The 22,210-nt window shown below is 38.8% G+C and overlaps 1 protein-coding gene across 2 annotated transcripts in view; it reads right to left on the minus strand.

Moving 5' to 3' along the window:
• Positions 1-441: 441 nt before the first annotated feature.
• LOC143038567 (uncharacterized) overlaps positions 442-22,210 on the minus strand; it is a 32,171-nt gene continuing 10,402 nt past the window's right edge. Inside the window, exons 3-4 of one of the 2 annotated variants that reach the window (XM_076207938.1) lie at positions 16,524-16,643; positions 442-3,373 (exon numbers count right to left, since the gene is read on the minus strand). In XM_076207938.1, coding sequence (XP_076064053.1) covers positions 1,037-3,373; positions 16,524-16,643 — 2,457 coding nt within the window. In that variant the 3' untranslated portion in view covers positions 442-1,036. Of the gene's footprint in view, positions 3,374-14,369; positions 14,899-16,523; positions 16,644-22,210 lie in introns of those variants that run through there. The other variant, XM_076207940.1, reaches the window with a different exon arrangement.

Consider the following 22,210-nt stretch of genomic DNA (forward strand, 5'->3'; position numbering starts at 1 on the left):
TGTACAGTGCTGTCGGCACAATCACTCCTTCATACAACCTCCTCTTGGCATCCATTCCCAGATGTCTACTTCTCATTACACTTTGTAATCCCCCAAGGCATTTACTTGCTTCTCTCAATCTACATTCTACCTCCACCTCCACTCCTCCCTTTCCCACCGCATTTGCACCCAAGTATCTAAAGCTATAGGTATGGGACCCATGATGGGTGTCTGCACATGTTGGTCCTGTAAGATATTCATCAAATACTCATCTCCCCATTGCTTGTCTTTAAATCCAGAAATCCAGTCAATACCCTCACTTCCATCTGGAGGTACATAGTACTTGAATTACAGACCAAGTCCAAGATTTACAGAGATTTTGAATTTTTGCATTTTTTTTTTCTAATTAAGGGAAGCTGGCAACTGGATACTACTCCCTTTTTTCTTTTGATTGTGACATAAAAAAAGACTTGCACTTACACAACACAGATGGCAGTCCAACATCCCTTTCCAGAGATTGTGAGAGCCTGAGGACAAATATTTGCAACTAAGCAGTTTTCAGTTGGTGACAATCAAGGTGATAAGTATTATTTTATAACATAGGTAATTAAAGGTTTAAAAACCTGATGGTGCAGTACCATATTATTGGTTTGGGGGGTGACACTCAAGTCTTCATACTGGCCTAAGAACTTTTTCATCTTTCACTAGTACTCCATCATTTTTTTCACATAAGAAAAGCTAATAACTGGTAATTGTTCCTCTCTTTCTAATAACCACTAGCATAGAAACAGCCCCACACTAAAACAGCACAGACAAATATCCAATTATTTTTTCTAAAATTTCTTCTAGCTGCTGTGGGGTCATAGTTTCCAGTATAAGAAAGCTAAGGCAATAATCAGTTGGTTGATATTCAAACCTCAAAGACCATGATGATGAAAGTAGGTTCACCAGAGAATTGGGAGTGACCAACTGTTGCATTCATGCAGTTGCCAAGCATATTCTAATACAATGTTTTGACATATACATTTATATTTCATTAATTCATCATAATTTGCTATTACTTATGTTGTACATATGGGTGTAAGTGGCTAGTAATATTGTAATACTGAAGACCTTGGTTTTCAACACGGATCTCTTGTGGCCGAAGGCTCTGACTCATATCAGTAGGAAGAGTGTGTTGTGTTTCTCCAGTGCTCACTGACCCTCTCCCTTCACCTGAAATGTTGGTTCGCAAATCAGATGACATGAATTTAACATCACTCCCAAGTACTCTACCATCCGAGTGCATTACATTCCTAAGATCTGTCTTATTATCTACTCTCACATCTGTTCTTCCATCAGGCACCATAGTTGTAGCAAATGTCCTTAATTCAGGCATTGATACTCTAGATCGTTCCTGCACAAGGTCTTGTCTTGCAGTGTGCTCTGGTCTCATCAAATCATGGCGAATCAGGTCTGAGTGTGGTAATACTACATGAGACTCCTGTCTACTGATATTAGGTCTGTGAATTTCATGGGGTTGTATGTCATGCCTCATATGGGTTACAGATCCCATATTGTGAGAAGGAACAACCATAGGACTGGTGCTATGCACTGTCACATGAACAGGTGCATGGGAGGTTTTGAGGGTATGCATTTGTTGTTGCTGCTGTTGAGGTTGTTGCTGTAGTTGCTGCTGAGGCTGCTGTTGAGGCTGTTGTTGTTGATGCTGTTGTTGTTGTTGTTGATGCTGCTGCTGCAACTGTGTTTTGTGTGCAGAGGCTTGATCTGGTTGTTGCTGAGTTTTTAAATGAGACTGGGCACATAGGCTATGTAGAGATTCTGGGTCATGTAGAGGATCAGGTCTCAGACTATGCTTCAGTTCAGGGCAAGCTTCCAGTGTCATGTCAAGCTGTATTGCTGCTTCAACTTCTGAGAACTTGTCATAAAGGCGACCTCCTTGCTGTTGCAAGTATTGCCGAATTGTTCGGCAGGCAGCTAAGGCTTCTGATACTGACCTAGGATTTTGTAATGAATCAATCATTACTGTTTGGTGTGAAGTGGGATTTTTGGACATCAGATTATGATTACTATATGTTACTGTAGATTGCTGTTGCATTTGTTGAGGCTGTTGCTGCTGTTTATGAAAGTGGGCTGTGTTTGCAAGTGGGACACTACATACTTGACTAGACTGATTCTGTTCTCTTTGTTGCTTACTACTTATATGGTCATCTATATTAATCAAATCTTCAAATTCCTGTTGTGAAAGCCCAGGAGGAGCATCAACTTGGTCAGCTGTGCTCAACACATGAACATCTTTACTCAACCCTGCCTTTACCATTCCCTTAGCAAGTGTGTCTGAACTTATATGCTTCCAGGCCTTATAAATCATGAATATAGCATCTAGTGGAGATACAGATACAGGTATAGATGATAATGTAGGAACATTTTGATTAAACATCTGAGTATGCATTATGAAATTGTTTGCTTGCATTGTGGCTTGCACTTGGCGGATAAGTTGATACCTGTAAAGAGCCTTGAATGTGTTTGCAATACCAAACCCAAAAGGCTGAAGAACAGGTTCAGTATTAGGTGGAAAGAAATTTAAGTGAATATTGAACAAATGTAAATTTTCTGGATAATATGAAGTTTTAGGTAGAAGAAGTACAATTCTTCTTTTTTTGTGTCTCAGTTCCTTGTCCCAGTCTTTTAATACTAATGATATGAATTCAAGAGAAATCTCTCCCTCAGGGTGGTGGTGAAATGACAGTGGCAATACAATATTGCTGAGTGCTTGCACCTGACTAACCACAATGGCAGGCCTCCTCTCTGTGCCAGCGACATTACACGCCAAAATAACCGACATCATGTCACTGTTGTTCAAATTCACAGATTCAGGTTGGGTCAAAGACTCAGGAAGAGCATTATAAAAGAGCATAGTACTGTCCATAACCCAAACATCCTTTGGGTCCACTTCTTTAGTAGCCTTCAGTAAGGTGTACCTCCTCCAGTGACTTGCAATTTTACTAATAGATGGGCTTCCATCCTTTTCATCTTTAAATCGCTTCAGGGTGATACCATTTCTATCTTTCCATCTCCCTAACCAACCAGTAGTGGGTTTGAAATCTAGACCTATAGCTTGCCCAATTCCTTTGGCTTTTTCCATCAACATTGGTCCAGATATGGGCAAGCCATCTTTTTTGGCTTGGCTGTACCATTCCAGCAACTTCTCCTCTACACTGCCTGATTTGCCTGTTCGCTTTCTTTTCCTGTCTGGATTGCTGAATTTCTGCCATTCTTCTTTAATATAATCTTTGTTCTTCTGAATCCTTGAAATCTGGCTTTGGCTTGCATTGAACATGGAAGCAATTTTTCCCTGTGGAACCTTTGGTACTGTTTCAAGTAGTTCCAGAACCTGAGAAAAAACAGAAACAAATGTAAATTTCTGATGAAAATACCATAAAAAATAATGCATATATATATATATATATATACAAAGACCTTAATCCCCATTATAAGGGGAATCACTGAATGTTAAACAGAGAAAGGAGGCTTGGTTTTATAGTGGTAGGAGATGCAAGGAGAATGATTGTGAAAAATGAGGAGATACAAGTAGTATTAAAAGAAATGAGAGCAGAAAAGCCACTTGGATTGGATGCATGCCATATGTACTGTCTAACAGAGGGTGGAGTAGTAGTAGTTGTGATGTGGCTGGTGAGCATGTTCAATGTGTGTCTAAGGGAAGGAAGTATTCTGATAAACTGGATTAATATATGTACTGGCTAGTCACACTATACAGGGAGAAGGGAAACAATATGATTATCATATTTTTTATCTACAGGAGTCTGTTGAGCATGGTTGGTAGGGTGTATGGACATGTTAAATGAAAAGATTAAGAGAAGAGAGTGACTGAGGAAGATCAGTAAGGGTTTAAGAGAGGGATGTGTATAGATCAGGTATTTGTGGTAAGACAGGTATGTAAGAAGCATTTGACAAAACATAATCATGTTTTTGGGCTTTATTGGACTTAGAAAAAGCAGATGATTTGGTTGACAGTGAAACTTTGTGGAGCATTTTATGAGTATATGGAATATGGGAAGACCATTGAAAACAATCATTACTTTTTGCAGTAGTAAGATGTGTGTGAAGGTTGTGAACAGAGAAAGTGTATGGTATGAAGTGAATGTAAGGCTATATCATGGTCTTGTGATGTTGTTGTTGTTGTTGTCGTTCCCTAGACTGTCTGTCCGAGCAGTCCTGAGGTCTTGTGATGTTGCCATCCTTGTTAAACTTGTATGTGGATAGGGTAGTAAGGGTGCTACAGTGGTATGTAAAGGTTTGGAGTGAGAAAAGAACCAATCAATCTAACTATTGGCCCAGATCTTTTTTCCCAAAGACCATGGTTCAGAGGTAATTGGCAATGGCCACTTGACTGGTCCACAAGTCACCTCAGGAAGAAATATTGTGTTGTCTGGGTATAGTTAGGGACAGGCACTATAAGATGAGGTGTTTGGCATCTTCTGTGGGATGATCATATCCACAACAGTTTGTTTCTGTGGCCAGGTGTTGGTATTGTTTTAGTGCTGAATAATGACCTGAATATGGTTGTATTAGTGCAGTTCATGCTTCTTGTATGGATTTTTCTGTATAGCTAATATCTGGTGGGGTTTGGAGTAGGGACGTCAGTGGTCTTGAAGTACTCATTTTGAGATCTGAGTGAGTGAGCATTTTTTGTATGATGTGTGAGAATAGGATGTGGGAAGTGAACCAGTTGTTATTAATAGGTGACACTAAACAGGTGAGTCTTTATACATATTTGAAATGATACTGTACTTGGAGAGGTCTCACATCTCAACAGATGCAGAATGCTCTGTGCAACAGCTTAGATAATTCTATTGTGTTTTGTTTTTGCTTTTATTTTCTGTACAGTGTTCTAAGTTTTCTCGTTAATATAAGTTCCCGATGTCTATTCGAAATTTAATTCTTTCCTTTCCTTTCAGCAGAAATCCACTTTCTCAAAGCTAGAGAGCTTATGAAATAAATTTATTACTAATTTGTTTGTTGTTTTAACAGAATATGCTTGAAATAGAATCTCCTACTATGCTTTAAAAATATATACATATATATACACACATCACACACACACTATTCCAGATTTTAAGAAAAAAACTTGATGCTGAAAGATACAAAGACAGGTCACCACGAGCATAGCTCCCTTCCCGTATAATACAACTAGGTAAATACACACTGAAAAAGATCTGAAAAAGAATAGCTTCCCACAGAGAGTGGTAAATATTTGGAACGAATTGAATGAGGAAACAGTGAATGCAAAAACTATACTAGAATTTAAGATCTAACTGGATGCTGAAAGATACAAAAGTGGATCACTATGAGCATAGCTCTCTTCCTGTAAAATACAAATAGGTAAATACACTGGACATGAATTTTAGACTAAGTGGACTTCAACATTAAGAAATGTAGCATAATGGAGTTCTTAAAGTATCAGGACAATATATCATTTACTATTTACCTGTTTGTTTGTTATTCAACTATACCAATGCATTTATTTATGTATTTTAATTGTTATTTACATTGTTACAGTTTTAATTTATTATTAATATTTTTTTTTTTTTTTTTTTTTTTTTTTTTTTTTTTTTTTTTTTTTTTGCATCCGACCTAGATATGGATCAAAAGGTCTCCTGTCGGCATGCTTTGCCTTTGTAATCCTTTGTAATTGGAACCTCAAATGTAAAGAAAGTGGGATCTGAAAAAGACCTGGGAGAAATTATCTCAAACGACATGTCCTCTGACAAACAAATAAACAAAATTGTTGGAGAATCCTATAGCTTGATTAAGATCAATAAAAGTGGCGTTTATCTATTTGAATGAGGAAATTATTAGAAAAATATTAGTCACATTAATAAGGCCTAGACTGGAGTATGCTGTGACATTATGGTCACCCAGTACCAAAAAGGATATAAAGAAAATTGAAAGAATACAGAGAGCAACCATGAAAATGGCCCCAGCACTTTCAAACTTGTCATATGGAGAGAGACTGGCTAAATTGAAATTACCGACTCTGGAACAAAGAAGAGAGGCAACCTACTGACAATCTATAGAATCATGAAAGGCACAGAAATACTTGATAGAGAAGACTTACTAAATTGGGACAAGAGAAACACGAGGACACGGAAAGAAACTCAAAAAGGATAGTTATAGAAGAGATCTGAAGAAAAACAGTTTTCCACACAGAGTGGTGGACACTTGCAACCGGGATTTATTGATAATGGGTGATTTAAATTTTACTGACATTGATTGGATGACCCTTGAACATGGCCATATAGGTAGTCTCTTGATTGATTTTCTTGGTGACAATTACTTAATTCAGCATGTAAAAGAGCCCACAAGATATGGAAACCTACTCGATCTTTTGATCACTAGCCGCGAAAGCATGGTAACTGATGTAGAAGTCGGTGAATCTGTTGCAAATAGCGATCACAACTTAGTTAGATTCAAACTCCTAAACAATTTTAGAATAGATACTTGTCTTTCTAAAATACCCGATTTCAGTAAAGCTCAGTTCATAGGACTATGTCAGGAGCTTCAGCTTACAGATTGGGAGGCAAAATTAAACGAAAGGCCTGTAGATCAGATGTGGGAAATATTTCAAAATACGCTCACTAAGATGATTCAAACTTACATTCCTTTTAAGGACAGACGTCCCCCAAATCAGGCTCGCCCAAAGTGGCTCGACAAAGAAACTGAAAAAAGTATTGCTAAAAAGAGACAGGCTTATAAGAAATATAAGTGCTCGGGTGCATCTAATGACTATGAAAGTTATGTATCAATACAGAGAGATTTAAAAAAGACAATAAGAAAAAGAAAACGACAATACGAAATTAACATCGCTGATAAATCCAAAGAGAATCCCAAAGAATTCTATAGTTACATTAGAGATAAAAATGTTGTTAGGAATCACATTGGTCCACTATTATCTGCTGACGGTCAACTTGAATATTCAAATGAAGGAATGTGTAATATCTTAAACAATTATTTTAGCTCGGTATTCATAAATGAAACACCTCAAAGTGAATTCCAAACTGAAACCTGTGAAAAGTCTGGGGTAAACTTACTCACTACGGTAAATATAACAAAAGAAAAAATTAAAAGGTGTATAGATAAACTCAAAGTTAATAAAACACCAGGGCCTGACGGTTGGCATCCAAGAATCTTAAAGGAAATGAAAAATGAGATTGCTGTTCCATTAGAAATTATTTTCAAGAAATCCATCATATCCGGAGATGTCCCAAGAGAATGGAAGCTAGCTAACATTACTCCCATATTCAAAAAAGGTGACAAAAAGAAACCAAATAACTATAGGCCTATAAGTTTGACTTCAATCGTAGGAAAAATAATGGAAACTATCATCAGAGATGCTATTGAACATCATTTAGAAAGTAACCGTTTGATAAATGATAGCCAGCATGGTTTCAGACGGAAACGTTCTTGCGTGACTAACTTACTCGAATTCTACAACACAGTTATCTCGAATTATGACAAAAGAAACAATATAGTTTGAATATATCTAGACTTTGCAAAAGCTTTTGATACCGTCCCACACGAAAGACTACTTTCTAAATTAGCTTTGCATGGAATAAGTGGTAGCCTATTAGGTTGGACTAGTAATTGGTTGAATGGTCAAAATGAAAAACTTCTGGATGGAAAAGTGTTGCAAGTGGAGTTCCTCAGGGTTCCATTCTTGGGCCACTTCTATTCATACATACACATATATACCAAGGCTTTTTCCCCCTTACAAGGGGGGTAGCCAAAAAGAAAAAGGCATAAAATCATTCCCACCCATTCCATCCCTGAATACACTCCACACCCCTCCCTCTCATCTCAGCACCTCCTGAATGACAGGTCATCCCTGCACCTTGTCCACTGGCCTGGGTCAGAAGCAGTGTCGCAAGACACAGCACATCCACAGCAAGGCCGCTTCATTAAATCGGCGACCCCCCCTCTCCGTCCCCCCATTGCATTAAATGAGAGGACGGGGAGAAATCCCCTCGGGCTGCGTCAAATTTTGCTCACACATAGAAGTAATGTAACTTCTATTCATAGTACAACCACTCCTTGTTTAACGACGACAATTGGGACCAGCGCGCCGTCGTTAACCGAATTGGTCGTTAAGCGAAAGTGTATACATATACTTACATGTACTGCATGTACAATGTCCAGCAATACATGTATCTTTATTTTCGTGTATTTCCCTCTTTTATACAGTACATTAAAGCTTTATTTACTGTTTATTTACGGTGGTTAGGTTCCCGAAATTACCGTATATGACCAAATCCGCGTATGCTGACATTCCATATTGAATACCGGGGTATTTTTTTAGTTTTGACCATGGGCGCAATATAGCAATAGAAAATTAATTATTAATTTTGTAAATTAAAATGTATCAACGTAATATGCAATTTTGTGTCCAATCCCCCCACCCTTCTCCTCCTCCTCCTCCTCCTCTTCCTTCCCCCCCCCCTTTTTCTCTCCCCGTTCCCTCCTTTCCCCTTATTTAATCTCAAGCATTTGTATCTCAACTTGTACTTGAAAAAGCTGTAATAAGCGAAACGTCGTACAAATAAAGGCTCCGTCCTCATATGGTGTTTATCTAGTCAATCAGAGTAAAAAATACCATGCTACAAGAAAATATGCTAATGAACGAAGTCGGTAGCATAGGATTGGGACACCATCTTGTCGTCTGCCAACGTCTCTCATGACGACGACAACGAGGACGAGCCGGATGACATTTAATTTGGAGGTAATGATTTATCAAACACAGGTCAGGTTAGTTTAGTTTAGGTTAGACGAATTCATCATCCTTTTATTTCTTCGACATCGGCATCTATCATAATAAACATGGTGTACCATTCGTCCGACATGACTTCGTTACTTACGAAATTTGTTTTAGCACCTTTTTTTTTTTTTTCCGCTCACAAAATTGCATATTACTTTGATACATTATAATTTAAAAAAATTAATAATGAATTTTCTATTGCTATATTGCGCCCATGGTCGAAACTAAAAGTTTACCACTACCGGTATATACTGTACCCCAGGTAGTTTTTGCAGCTTGCAGGATGGTAATGTAGACCTAAGCTTCAGAACACTTTACCTCACAGCTAATATCCACCGTACAAGTTCAATTATAACATCATACAAATTTGCCTCAGCCAACTTAATTATCGTACACGTCGTAACTTCGGGAGATTTACGTTAAACGTCTGTCATAAAGCCCGTCGTAACTCCGCGTCGTCGCTAACCGAGTAGGTCGTTAAACGAGGAGTACCTGTATATATAAATAATATAGACCATGGACTGAAATCTACTGTTTCCAAATTTGCTGATGATACAAAACTGTGCGGAGTGGCAAATGATCACTCAAACCAATTAGATATTCAAGAAGATTTAGATCAATTACAGCAATGGTCTGAAAAGTGGCTAATGAAATTTAACACAAGTAAATGCAAGGTAATGCACATAGGTAAAAATAACAGTAAGTACGATTACAAGTTATTTGGAAATTCGTTAACAAAAGTGGATAGTGAAAAAGATCTCGGCGTAATTATCAGTAACGACCTCAAATCATCCAAGCATTGTATTTTAGCCTCTGAGAAAGCAAATAAGATTCTGGGACTGATTGTGCGATCTTTTGATTTCAAAAGTCCATCACTCATTAACAAGCTATATAAATCGTTAGTTCGTCCACATTTGGAATATGCTGTTTCCGTATGGTCACTGAATCTCATTAAAGACATTGACAGACTGGAAAAAGTACAACGGCGAGCCACAAAACTGATTCCAAATATAAAAAATAAATCATACGAAAATCGACTAAATCACATGAATCTGTTTTCCCTAAAAGAGCGTAGACTCAGAGGTGACTTGATACTGGTCTTTAAGATTTTAACCTCTTCAGTACGGGCCTTAAATCTCGCGGGCAGCAGCCAATGCCAGCCGTACGATGTGTCGTAATAATACTCGCATCATAAAATATAGTCACCGCTTATATCGATCGTTCTCTCTTTCACCCGTGAATTTTGATAACCATAGAAAATGTGATTACATTCAGTTTAGAGAGTATGTCATTACGGAGGGGCAACTACAATAAATATAATCAAGACGCCGATATGGCAGCCTCGCGTATCCACTTGCTCCTCATGACGCCTACGTATGCGGCACCGTATGGAAGGGGTTAAAGGGAATTGACATCAAAAGTGACAAAATTTTCACATTGAATGAGAATCTGACAAAAAACAATGGTCTCAAACTGTCCGGAAATAGATTCAATTTGGAAGTAGGTAGAAACAACTTTGCCAACTGTGTAGTTAATGAATGGAATAAACTTCCTGCACAGGTAGTGCAATGTAGTTCAGTTCGAAGCTTTAAGAATCATTTAGATAAATACCTAAGTAAGATGCTGTAATGATTATAATTGATCTTATATTATTTGTTTTTGTTTTATCATTTGTCTGTGATTTTCATTTATTGTTAGTTATATGTCAATTTATTATCATTTACTATTTACCTGTTTGTTTATTATTTAACTATACCTATGCATTTATTTATATATTTTATTTGTTATTTACATTATTATAGTTTTTATTTATTATTTCATTAGTGAGAAATGAGGAGGTAAGGAGGAGAACAGGGGTGAAAAAGGATTTAGGAGATAGGGTTGGTGAAAGAATATTAGGATGGTTTGGACACATGGAAAGAATGAGTGAAGAAAGACTAGTAAAAGAGGTATGGAAGGCAGATGTGGAGGGAGTGAACATGAGGGGACATCCTAGGATGAGGTGGATGGATGGGGTGAAGGGGGCTTTGGGGAAGAGGGGAATGTCTGTTGAGGAAGGAAGGGAGAGGACGGAAGACAGAGGTGAGTGGAGAATGGTTGTATATGGATGATGTTATGATTGCATGAGGAGGAATGGGTGGGGGGGTGGGGGGGTAGTATGTGTGAGTAAATTTTGACGCAGCCCGAAGGGATTTCTCCCCGTCCTCTCCTTATATGCAAGGGGGGACGGAGAGGGGGGGTCGCCGATTAAATGAAGCGGCCTTGCTGTGGATGTGCTGTGTGTTGCGACACTGCTTCTGACCCAGGGCGGTGGGCAGGGTGCAGGGATGACCCGTCATCCAGGAGGTGCTCAGATGAGAGGGAGGGTGGGAGGGGTGTGGAGTGTATTTGGGGATGAAATGGGTGGGAGTGTTTTTATGCCTTTCCCTTTTTGGCTACCTCCCTTGGAAGGGGGAAAATGCCTTGGTATATGTATGTATGTATTTTATTATTAATATGATTTTTTTTTTCACATCCGACCTAGATATGGATCAAAAGGTCTCCTGTCGGCATGCTCCGCCTTTGTAATCCTTTGAAACAATAGTGTGTGCAAAAACCATACATGAATTTAAGAGCAAACTAGACACTGCGAGGTACAAAGGCGGGATACCATGTCTAATAAAGACTAATAAGAACTAATAAGGCTCCAAAAGGAAAAAGAGGAGAAGAATGTAGTGACAGAAATACTAAAAGAAATACAGGAGGAGGGGCAAGGACTTGAAAAGGCAATAGAAGAAATCTACAGGATGGAGAAATATTCTGAAGAGGAGAATAGACCTCTCAAAGTAAAACTTGATTCATAGAGGATAGCAGAAGAAATATTAACAAAAGTAAGAAAACTGGCAAAAAGTAAAAACTACAAAAATCTATGGATAAAAAAGGAACTGAGTGATGAGGAAAAAGAAAAGGAAAAAACACTTAAAGAGGAAGCTAAGGAAAAGAAAGAGAAAAGAACAGAAAATGAAAGGAAGGAGTTTTTTTTGAAGAGTGATGGACTTGAGACTGAGGAAGTGGTACATAATGGAAAATAAAATGCAGGAGGAAGAAGAAAAGGAAAAAAAAATTAAAGATAACATATACCAATATGGATGGAATATCAGGAATAGATGAATTGAATGACTATCTGGAACAAGAAAAAACAGATATAATGGGGATTGTGGAGACAAAATTGAAAGGATCATTACCACCAAATAGGATTATATAATTGTTGGTTCAGAAATAGAGAAATAAAGCAGGGTGGAGGAGTGATGTTGGTAAACAAGAAAGGCCTTAATGCGACAAAAATCACAGAAGGAGAGAAAAATGTGGAGTTGATGAGAGAGAGATGAAAAATAGAAAGTATGCAGTGATTTATGTCCCACCTAAAATTCACGAATGGAATTAAAGAATGAAATCAAGGATATAGGTCAAGTTGGAACCATACATGAATTTGAGCCTAGGTATGTTAGAATATTAGAGAATAGGAGACAAGACCCAACGAGCATTGCACCTTTCCTGTATACTACAACTAGGTAAATACATGCATACAAATACCAAGGACTTTTTCCCACTTACAAGGGAGGTAACCAAAGTCAAAAGGCATCAACTCCTACCCATTTATCCCCACCTACTCCACTCCCATTCCCACCTCCCTCTTTTCTTGGCTCCTCCTGGATGATGGGTCATTCCTTCATCTCACCCATTGCTCTGGGTCAGAGGCAATGTTGCAAGACATAGCACATCTGCAAGGCCACTTCATTTAATCAGCGTCCCCCCCCTCTCTGTCCCCTCATGCAAAAAAAAGAGAAGAGGGGAGAGGGGGAATCCCTTCAGGATGTATCAAAATATCATTCACATATAACCACTCCCTAACTCCCCTATCCCCAACCCATTCCCTTCCATGCATCACAGCATCATCCATGTACAACCATTCTCTACTCACCTCTATCTTGTCTTCTCCCTTTCTTCCTCAACAGACATCCCCCTCTTTCTCAATGCCCTTTTACTCCATCCATCCTTGGTTGCCTCTCCCCTCCTGTTCATTCCATCCACCTTTGCCTTCCACACTTCTTTTACTAATGTTTCTTCACTCATTCTTTCTATGTGTCCAAACCATCCCAATACTCTTCTATCAACCCTATCCCCCTACAAGATAAATAAAATTAGCTAAATACATGATAAAGCCCCTTATATTTGATCTATGTAGAAATTAGACCATGTTAAGGACTGAGAGGCAAACTACTCAAATGGATGAAAGATTTTTTGAAGGGAAGATACATGAGGACAGTAGTAAAGGATAAGCTGACAGGATGAAGAACAGTAACAAGTGGAGTTTCACAAGGTTCAGTGCTTGCACCAATAATGTTTCTACCTATGTCAATGACATGATGGAAAGTACAACATGCTGTGTCAACATGTTTGCAGGTGATGCAAAAATCATGAGAAGAATGAAAAACAAGGACTGTAGACTACTGCAAAAAGATTTAGACACTTTTTGCATGGAGCCAAGAAAGGGAAATTAAGTTCAATACCAAAAGATGTAAAGTACTGGAAATGGGGAACAATGGCAAAAGACCATCCTTAAACTATTCTTTGGGAAGAGAACTCATTACAAAAGCAAAAAGAGGAGAAAGACTTGGGAGTGTTGATAAAAGGCAACCTGTCATCTGACAGACATATCAGCAGGATTGTGGGAGTGATGTACAGACTGCTACAGAAGATTAAAGTGGCTTTTCACTATATGGATAAAGAGATAATGAAAAAACATTAAAACTCTGATCCATTCAAGACTGGAATGTGTGTCAGTGATATGGTCCACACACAGAGTGAAGGATATAAGCAAGATTGAGAGAATATATAGGGCAGTGACCAAACTGGTCCCCAGCATGGCAGATGTATAAATACTTGAAATAGCTTAAAAGGTGATATAGCCCAAACTTGAACAATACATGAATTCAAATCTAAATATGATAACTAAAAATCATGAATATAGATTAAGTTGGAGTTGTACATGTATTTGAGGCAAGGGTAAGATGAACTGGAGAATAGGAGATGGGACCCAGTGAGTGTTGCTCTTCTTTTCTTGTATACTACAAGACATGTCGGTCCTTAAGGGGCTACTTACAGAATGAAAGGGGGTGTAAACAGTGGAAAAGGTTAAGAGCCACTGGCTTAATCAATGTGTATGAACTCATGATGCTTAAAAATAAGTTGGATTGGGGTTTGACTACATATTTTACCTAGGCACTTTTTAAAAGTGTCAACTTTATTTGGCATTAAAACATGAACTGGTAGTTTGTTCCAAACATTTACAGTGTAATTAAAAAAAAAAGTGTTTGATCCATAGGGGTTGTTGTTGTTGTTGTTGTCGTTCCCTAGACTGTCTGTCCGAGCAGTCCCGTCTCCCCAAGGAATGCCACAGCCGAAACTGGGTTTTCCCACAAATCCTTTATAGAGTGTATGTTGTGTTGTTTGCATGCATGATTGTGTATAATGCAGTCTTCCATTATGTGTTGTATGGTATGGGGTGAAGTGTTACATCCTGGGCAGCTGTTCACAATGCGGTCATCCAGCCTCTTCTGGTAGCTTAGAAGTGCCGGGTGGTGGCCGCCGCAGTCTGGCCAAGTGGACTCTGTCCTTTCGTGGGAGAGAGGATTCAGAAGGGTGGATATCAGGGGGTCTGGCATGCAGCAGTGTGTTGTCTTTCAGTGTGTTAATGGAGCGGTGAGTGATATGATTATGAATATGTTTCCGGAGGCTGGTATTTGGTGGTTGTGGAGGAAGAGAAGAGAGTATCTGTGTGTGATACAGGTCTTTTGGTGTTGTTTTAATGTTTCTTGGTGTGTGTGGGTGTTCTGCTATGTAGTGTAGCGGGTGTGATGTGTTTGTGGTGGCTGCGGCAAGTGTTTGTGTGCCTCTCATGTCGAGGTGGTCCTTGACTTTGAGGACTTTTGTTTCATGGTGTAAATGGTCTGTAGGTGTTGTATTTGTGCAGCCTGTAATTGTTTTTAGGGCTTTGTTTTGTATGATTTGAAGGGTGTTGTAGTGTGTCTCACTGAGATTAGGAGCCCATGCAGGACTCGCATAATTCATCACTGAGCGTATGCATTGTTTGTATATTGTTAAATTAGTTTCTTTTTGTCCAAATGTTGTTCCAGTGATTGACTTAAGTGCCTTAAGTCTAGGTGTGCATTTGTTTTTTATATTTGTGATGTGTTGTTTGAAAGACATGGATGTATCGTATGTTATACCAAGAATTTTCGGTGTGTTTGTGTGTGGTATTAGAGTGTTGTTGATGTAGAGATGAGGTATGTATTTGTGTTCTTTTGTCCAGTTGGTGAGAAGTGTTGCTGTAGATTTTGTTGGAGCTATTTTGAGTCTGTTTGTGATGAACCATGTGTTGAGTGTATCAAGGTATGGCTGGATTATTTCTGCAGCTTTGTCTGTGTTACGATGTGTGCATGTGATTGTTATGTTGTCTGCGTAGGAAGAGATTTGTATTTCTGAGGTGTCTGGTGTGGGTAAGTCATGCATGTATAGATTAAATAGTGTGGGGGATAGAACTGAGCCCTGTGGTACTCCATTCTTAATGTTTCTGATGTGCGATGATTGGCCATTATATGACACGTAAGCATTTCTACCTGCCAGATAATTGGCCAGCCATCTTTTGGTGTTATTGTGCATGTCTGTGTTATATATTATATTTGATAGGTTGTGGCGGGGGATAGCATCAAAAGCTTTACTAATGTCTAATGTTATGAGAAGTGTTCTGTCGTGGGGCCTATCTGAATTGATGCCATCTAAAATTCTTTGTGTGAGGTTTATCAGAAGTGTGTTTGTGGAGTGTAGTGGCCTAAAACCGTGTTGTGAGTCAGCAAGGGGAATATGTGGTGTGACAAGTTTAAGTATTAGGCGTTCAATGACTTTAGAAGGGGTGCAGAGAAGTGTGATTGGGCGGTGCGATGATGGGATTGTTGGGTGTTTGTTCGGTTTTGGAATGGTGATTATTTTACCATGCTTCCAGATGTCGGGTATAGTGTTGTGTGAATAGCTGTAGTTTGCAATGTTTGTGAGTGCGTGTATACCTTGTGGTCCAATGTGTTTTAGGTGGATGTTGCTTATGTAATCAGGGCCACAGGCAGATGAGTGCTTGATATTATGTATTATGAGTTTTGTCTGACTGTCTATGAAGGGTGTATAGTCTAAGTCTGTGGGGAAGTCTTTCTTACGTCGGATGGTGCGTTGGTCGTCAGGGTGAGAAGTGAGATGTTTGTCTGTGCAAAATGACGTATGAGTGCGTTTGCTTGTTGTCTGTTTGAGGGTAGATTATCTGTTGTTGTGATTATTGCTGTGTGAGAGCGTGCAGTGTTACTGTTGGATAGTGTAATGCTGTCGAGTGTTTTGTACAATTTGCTGGTGTTTGTTTTGTGATCAAGTGTATTGATAAAGTTTTCATAGGGGTTGATGATATTCAAAACATGTTTACCAGTCAGCTGTTCAACCAAACCAGGGCATGGTTAATGGATATAATTTTGTAAGTCTGACAAGCCTAGATTTGTGATGAAATTTACTTAATAACATTAAGAGATATTCATTATTTGTGATAATCACAGACAAAGAAAAAAAAGAAAAAAAAAAGTCTTAAGTACCAATATATTTCAATTTGGGATTTTTTATATGAATATTTATTTACCTTCACTTTCTCTGCTAGAGTCAGATCTTGACGTTTTTTTCTAAGCATGGCAAAAGCAGCATGCATGTCCGCTTCATCCATCTGCACAGCCAGATTAGGTTTGTTGCGTCCCTTCTTCTTCTGTATAAAAATTAAGTAAATAAATATCTGGCCAGTGTATCAGACAATTTGACCCTATTTCCAAAAATTATTATTATCACCATAATTCTATCTATACAGTATACCAAGGGCTTTTTCCCCCCTTACCAGGGAGGTAGCCAAGTCAAAAGGCATATACCCACTCCTACCCATTTCATTCCCACCCATTCCACTCCCCTCCACCACCCTTTCCTCCCTCTCATCTTAGCTTCTTATGAATGATGGGTCATCCCTGTATCCTGCCCAGTGCCCTGGGTTAGAAGCAATGTAGTATGACACCCCCCCACAGCAAGACCATTTCAGTTAATCGGCAACACCCCCTCTCTGTCCCTTCATACAGAAATTGAGATAGGGAGAAATACCTTTGGGCTGTGTCAAAATATTACACAAAACCTATCGCCCACCCCCACCCTTCCTTGCATCCCAGTATCATCTATACACAACCATTCTCCACTCAACCTTATCTCCTGCCTTCGGCCTTCCTTGGTCAACAGGTTCCCCTCTTACTCAATACCCTTTTAAACCCATTGATACATCTCATCCTTGGTTGTTTCCTCAATTTTACTCCATCCACTGCTACCTTACACATCTCTTTTACTAATCTTTCCTCACTCAGTCTTTTTATATGTCCAAACCATCCCAATACTCTTTCATCAGCCCTGTATGCCATCTTTTCCACCCCAGCTCTCCTCACCTTCTCATTTCTCATTCTGTCCAACCTTAACTCCTACCATACTTCTCAGACATTTCATCTCAAACACATTCAAACTTTTCCTCTCTGCCTCTCTTAACCTCTTCAATATTCAATATTCTCTTCAATATTCTTGTGCACAGCACCAAATGTCTAATGCACAATGCATCATACTACTCTCATTATGAAATATAGTCACTGTTGTATTACTCATTCCCTTTCACTCTGAGTAATAATAAACACATAAAAAACATGATCAAACCAGTTCACAGAATTCAGGGGTAACTCAGCTACAACTACAAAGTAAATAAATTAAGACTCCGACACCGGCATCCTCGGATACCCATTCGTACCTCATGATGCCTATGTAGGCGTCATCGTATAGAAGAGGTTAAATTCCAAGTCTCTGCCCCATGCAGTGCTGTCAGCACAATCACCCCTTCATACAATCTCTTCTTTGCATCCATTCCCAAATGCCTATTTCTCATTACAATTCTTAATCCCCCAAGGTATTTACTTGCTTCTCTCAATCTACAATTTACCTGTACCTCCACTACCTTTCCTGCTATATGCGACCCCAAATACCTAAAGCTATCCACTTCTTCCAGCATCTCTCCTTTCAGACTTACCTCCAACTAGCTGCTATCCTCTCCCCTTGTACATCTCATCACCTTACTTTGATCTACATTTACTTTCAACTTTCTCCTATCACAGACCTTCCTAAACTCTGTCACTAACTCCTTAATCCCCCCTATGACCCTGCCACAAGTGCCATGTTGTCAACAAACAATGATTGGTTTACATCCCACTTTTCTTCATTTTCTTTAACTATCTCCAATCCTCTGCCCTTTACCCTTGCAAGTACATCTCGTACCACCCCATCTGTGTACACATTGAACAGCCATGGTGACATGACACTTCCCTGATGCAGTCCCACTTTTACCTCAAACCACTTCCTCTCTCCATTTCTAATTCTAATACAGGCTCTACTACTCTCATAAAATCTTGACAGCCCCAAACAGCTTTCTCCTGATTCCATATATCTGTAAAACCTCCCACAGTGCCTTCCTGTCTACCCTGTCATAAGCCTTTTCTGAATACATAAAAGCCCAAAAAACATCCTTACCTTTTGCTAAAGCTTTCTCACATATCTTACCACAAAAATCTGGTCCATGCAACCGCTACCTTTCCTAAACCCACACTATTCCTCATTAATTACTCCCTCTGTTCCTCTCCTAATCCTCTTAATTAAAACCCTCCCATAAGCCTTCCTATCTACACTTAACAAATGATCCCTCTGAAACTACTACACTCACATTTCCTTTTCCCTATCATCCTTATCATCATACCCTTTATACCTTTCTTATACCCATTTTTTATCATTATTATTACTTTTTGAATATGAAGTAGAAAAGAATAAAGGAGAAGCAAAAGGTAGAGGGGGAGGTAAATGGGAGGGCAAATATAAAATGGGGTAGGAATTTGACATAAAATTTGAAAAATAATTAAAAGGTATTTTGGAGGGAGGTGAAGAGATTGAGGAGGGCAAGTTAAGTAGAGAAGAAAAGGTAAAGGGTGCAGATGGACAGATGGAATTGAAGGTGGTAAGGGGGAGATGAAAAAAATATTTTTGAGAATTGCTGAATGTGGAGTATAGGGATTGACTGACAGTGGCAGTGGGAGGAGCTAGGAAAATGACTGTATAGTATGTTGGTGGAGTGGCCCTTGTTAAATCCATGTTGGTTTGAAAGGTCTTCCTTCTGTAATTAGTTTTCCATGGGATTTCCTATGGTGGGTAATCATGAGACTGGTCTATAGAATACCTGGTTTTCTAGTGGTTTGTTTGATTATAATATGAGTACTAGATGGGCTCTTTTTCCATACTGCTGAAATTATGTTGTACAACTAGGATTGGTTGAAAGTATCACTTAAGGCCATTATTGCATTTGGACAAAGGTGTTTTCGATTGTTGTTTGAGATCTTTATCTGGGCCTCCTGCATGGGAATTTTTCAATTTCTTTTTTTGTTTCCTTCAACATTTTTGCTGGAGGTGGGGTGGCATCTGTGTCTAGTATGATTTTTCATATTTCTTTGGTTATTTTCCCTTGTTCTAGAATTGTGGGTTTGAAACTTGTTTTAGAGATATTTGTGATACTGCATTGCTGTTTTGGTGATGGTATTGTGTTGCTCCAATTGGTTCATGGTTCATGTTTTAATGTTTTTTTTATAGTTATCTACTTTAGTTTGTTTTCCTATTTGTGTTTTTTTTCCAGTTATATTTCTTTTTTTTGTTTTGTGATGTTTTTATTTAGTTATTCTCTTGTTCTGTAAGTTTTTGTCTGTTTTTTAGTTCATCTCTCTCTCTCTCTCTCTTCCAATCTCTCCTTTTAATAGCAGTGGCTATCTCCATTGTGAAAGTAGTTTTTTTTTTTTTTTTTTTTTTCTCTTGCAGGCCTCATGACTGGTTACTGCTATCTCTTCCACTGCTTTCCAAATGGATTGGAACAGTTCTATGGCAAAAGTTTCCTCTTTTTCTTGTGTGTATATTTGCCTTTTCTTTTCTAATTTAATGCTTACCAAAATTATAGAATATTCATTTGAGATATAGATTTTTTAACTTCATGCAGTTCATGCCAGCAGCGTAACTAATAGCAATAATTTCAAAATCAATGACATGCAATGGGCCATGCACTAACCATCCAAGGCAGTGTTTGAAGGTCCATTGATCAGAGTTCAGACAGAATGCACCATTTGAGGACAAAAATTTAATGAATGCACAGCATTTAGCTTGTTGGAGCCTTTTTAAGTACAGAGACAAAGAATGCAAACTCTAAGTATGTAAAAATCCTAGAAAGAGTTTGGATGGGGTGGGTATGGGGCAGGAAAGAAATGGAAAAGGGATGGGGGTCACATGGCCAAAGCAACTAACAGATGGCCTTCCAAAACCTTTTTCATTGTATGAAATAAATGAATTACTAGGGGTGTAATGTTGAACATTACTTTATTCTGTTCAATAATACTTGGCCCTCCACTGCTGCTTCCCTGCACTTCCTCCTTATCTTGTCAGTTTCACATTTAATCAAGTCATCCATGTTGCCAAGGCTAGCATCATGAAAGTGGTATGCCAAACCAATAAGACAATACAGGAATTTACAAATGAGGTAGAGAAAAAGGATGAGAAGAACATCAAAGCTGGTCTCTACAAGATTCCATGTAAGGGATGTAATAAATCTTACATCAGTGAGGGACCAATGATGGGTACCTGTATGTAGTGGTCCTGCAAGATGGACAACAAAAGTGCCACAAAGCAAAACCTGCTGACCCCCTCTCCTCCACCAGGAGGTGCAGCCCTGAGGGGCTAATACTTGATATCTTGACTGGGCACAAGATCTCTCTTTATCAACCTTGCCTGTATTTCTTACATTTTCTTACACATGGATAGCTGACACCTTGGAACTGCCCTCCTTTCCCTACCACTTTCAGCCAGTGATATAGAGACAGTCTACAATAAAGACAAGAATCCAAATTATCTTCCCAAAGAAATTTGTGGGAGGTTCTGAGAACCACTGCCAGCCATTGTAAGGCTGCCTGTTTTTCACTTAGTGAAGCTCAAGGCAATAATCAATTGATTGCATAGGTGAAATGTCACATGACCCGAAAACATGCATTTATGAACATAGCAATGACATTTGAAACAATACTACCACTAATGTATGTGTAACATATGAGGAAATGACATTTGAAACAATACTACCACTAATGTATGTGTAACATATGAGGAGTTCCATGCCAGATAGTTGATGATATCAAAACCAAAGTTTAACAAAATGAGATACTCAAAGAAAATGCATTCTTGAGGAGCTGGAGTCTTCACCTGTCTGACACAAAGTACCTCATATCAGGATAATTCCAACCACCTAATGGACTGGAATAAATCTGAGTGAAACCAACAGGTTACAGAGGAAATGTTAGGAAATAGCAGTTATTCTAAAACCAAATACTATAGAACAGAATATGGGAATGTTCAACATTGTATTCCTAGTAATTAATTTATTTCCTGTGGTGAAAAAGGTTTTTGGAATCTGTGAGTTGTTCCAGGCATGTAACTTTCCACAACTCTTTCCCCATCCTTCCACTGTCTCTTACCTGCCCATTCCTCACCCTTCCTGAGGCTTTACTTTGAGTTGCATTCTTAGTTTCTGTACTTGAAAAAGGTTCAATGAGTAAAACTATACATTCAATAAAGGCCTCATCCTCAAATGGTGTTTACTATGCTAATCCTGGGTAGTGCTGGCAAGCCTTCATGGTGTGCGGATCCTTCCCAGCAACTCTCCATTTCCATTCTCACTGCTTACCGAGGTATTCATTACCATGGCATCTAAATGCCTGCTGGTAGTATGGCCAGGAAAAGCAGGAAAACACTTATCATCCAACAGAAGATGTAAATACTGGAGAGATACAGTCATGAAGAAAACATGATGTGCATTGTTAACAAACTCAAACTACTTGGAAAAGCATTCAAGATCTATCATCTCACCACTTTCCAATAAAAAACTACCATAGAACTAGAAGATTATTAAAACCCATGATCAAGTGAACATTTATATACTACCAAAAAGCAAACTGGCATGAAATAAGTGTAAATGGAGAATGGTTGTGAACTGACTATAAATGATGTAGCTCAAAGGGATTTCTCTTTGTCTCCTTTATATTTGTATGAGGAGACAAGAAGGAGGGTATTAAAGTAAATGAAGAGGTGGGGTGCCATTGTGGGTGTGCTGTATTTTGCTGCATTGCTTCTGACCTGGATGATAGATGGGAATGGGATGGGTGGGGATGGGTGCATGCCTTGGCTGGC

The sequence above is a fragment of the Oratosquilla oratoria genome, chromosome 24, assembly GCF_046742065.1.
Source record: "Oratosquilla oratoria isolate Oo_2021 chromosome 24, ASM4674206v1, whole genome shotgun sequence".
Classification (NCBI taxonomy): Eukaryota; Metazoa; Arthropoda; class Malacostraca; order Stomatopoda; family Squillidae; genus Oratosquilla; species Oratosquilla oratoria.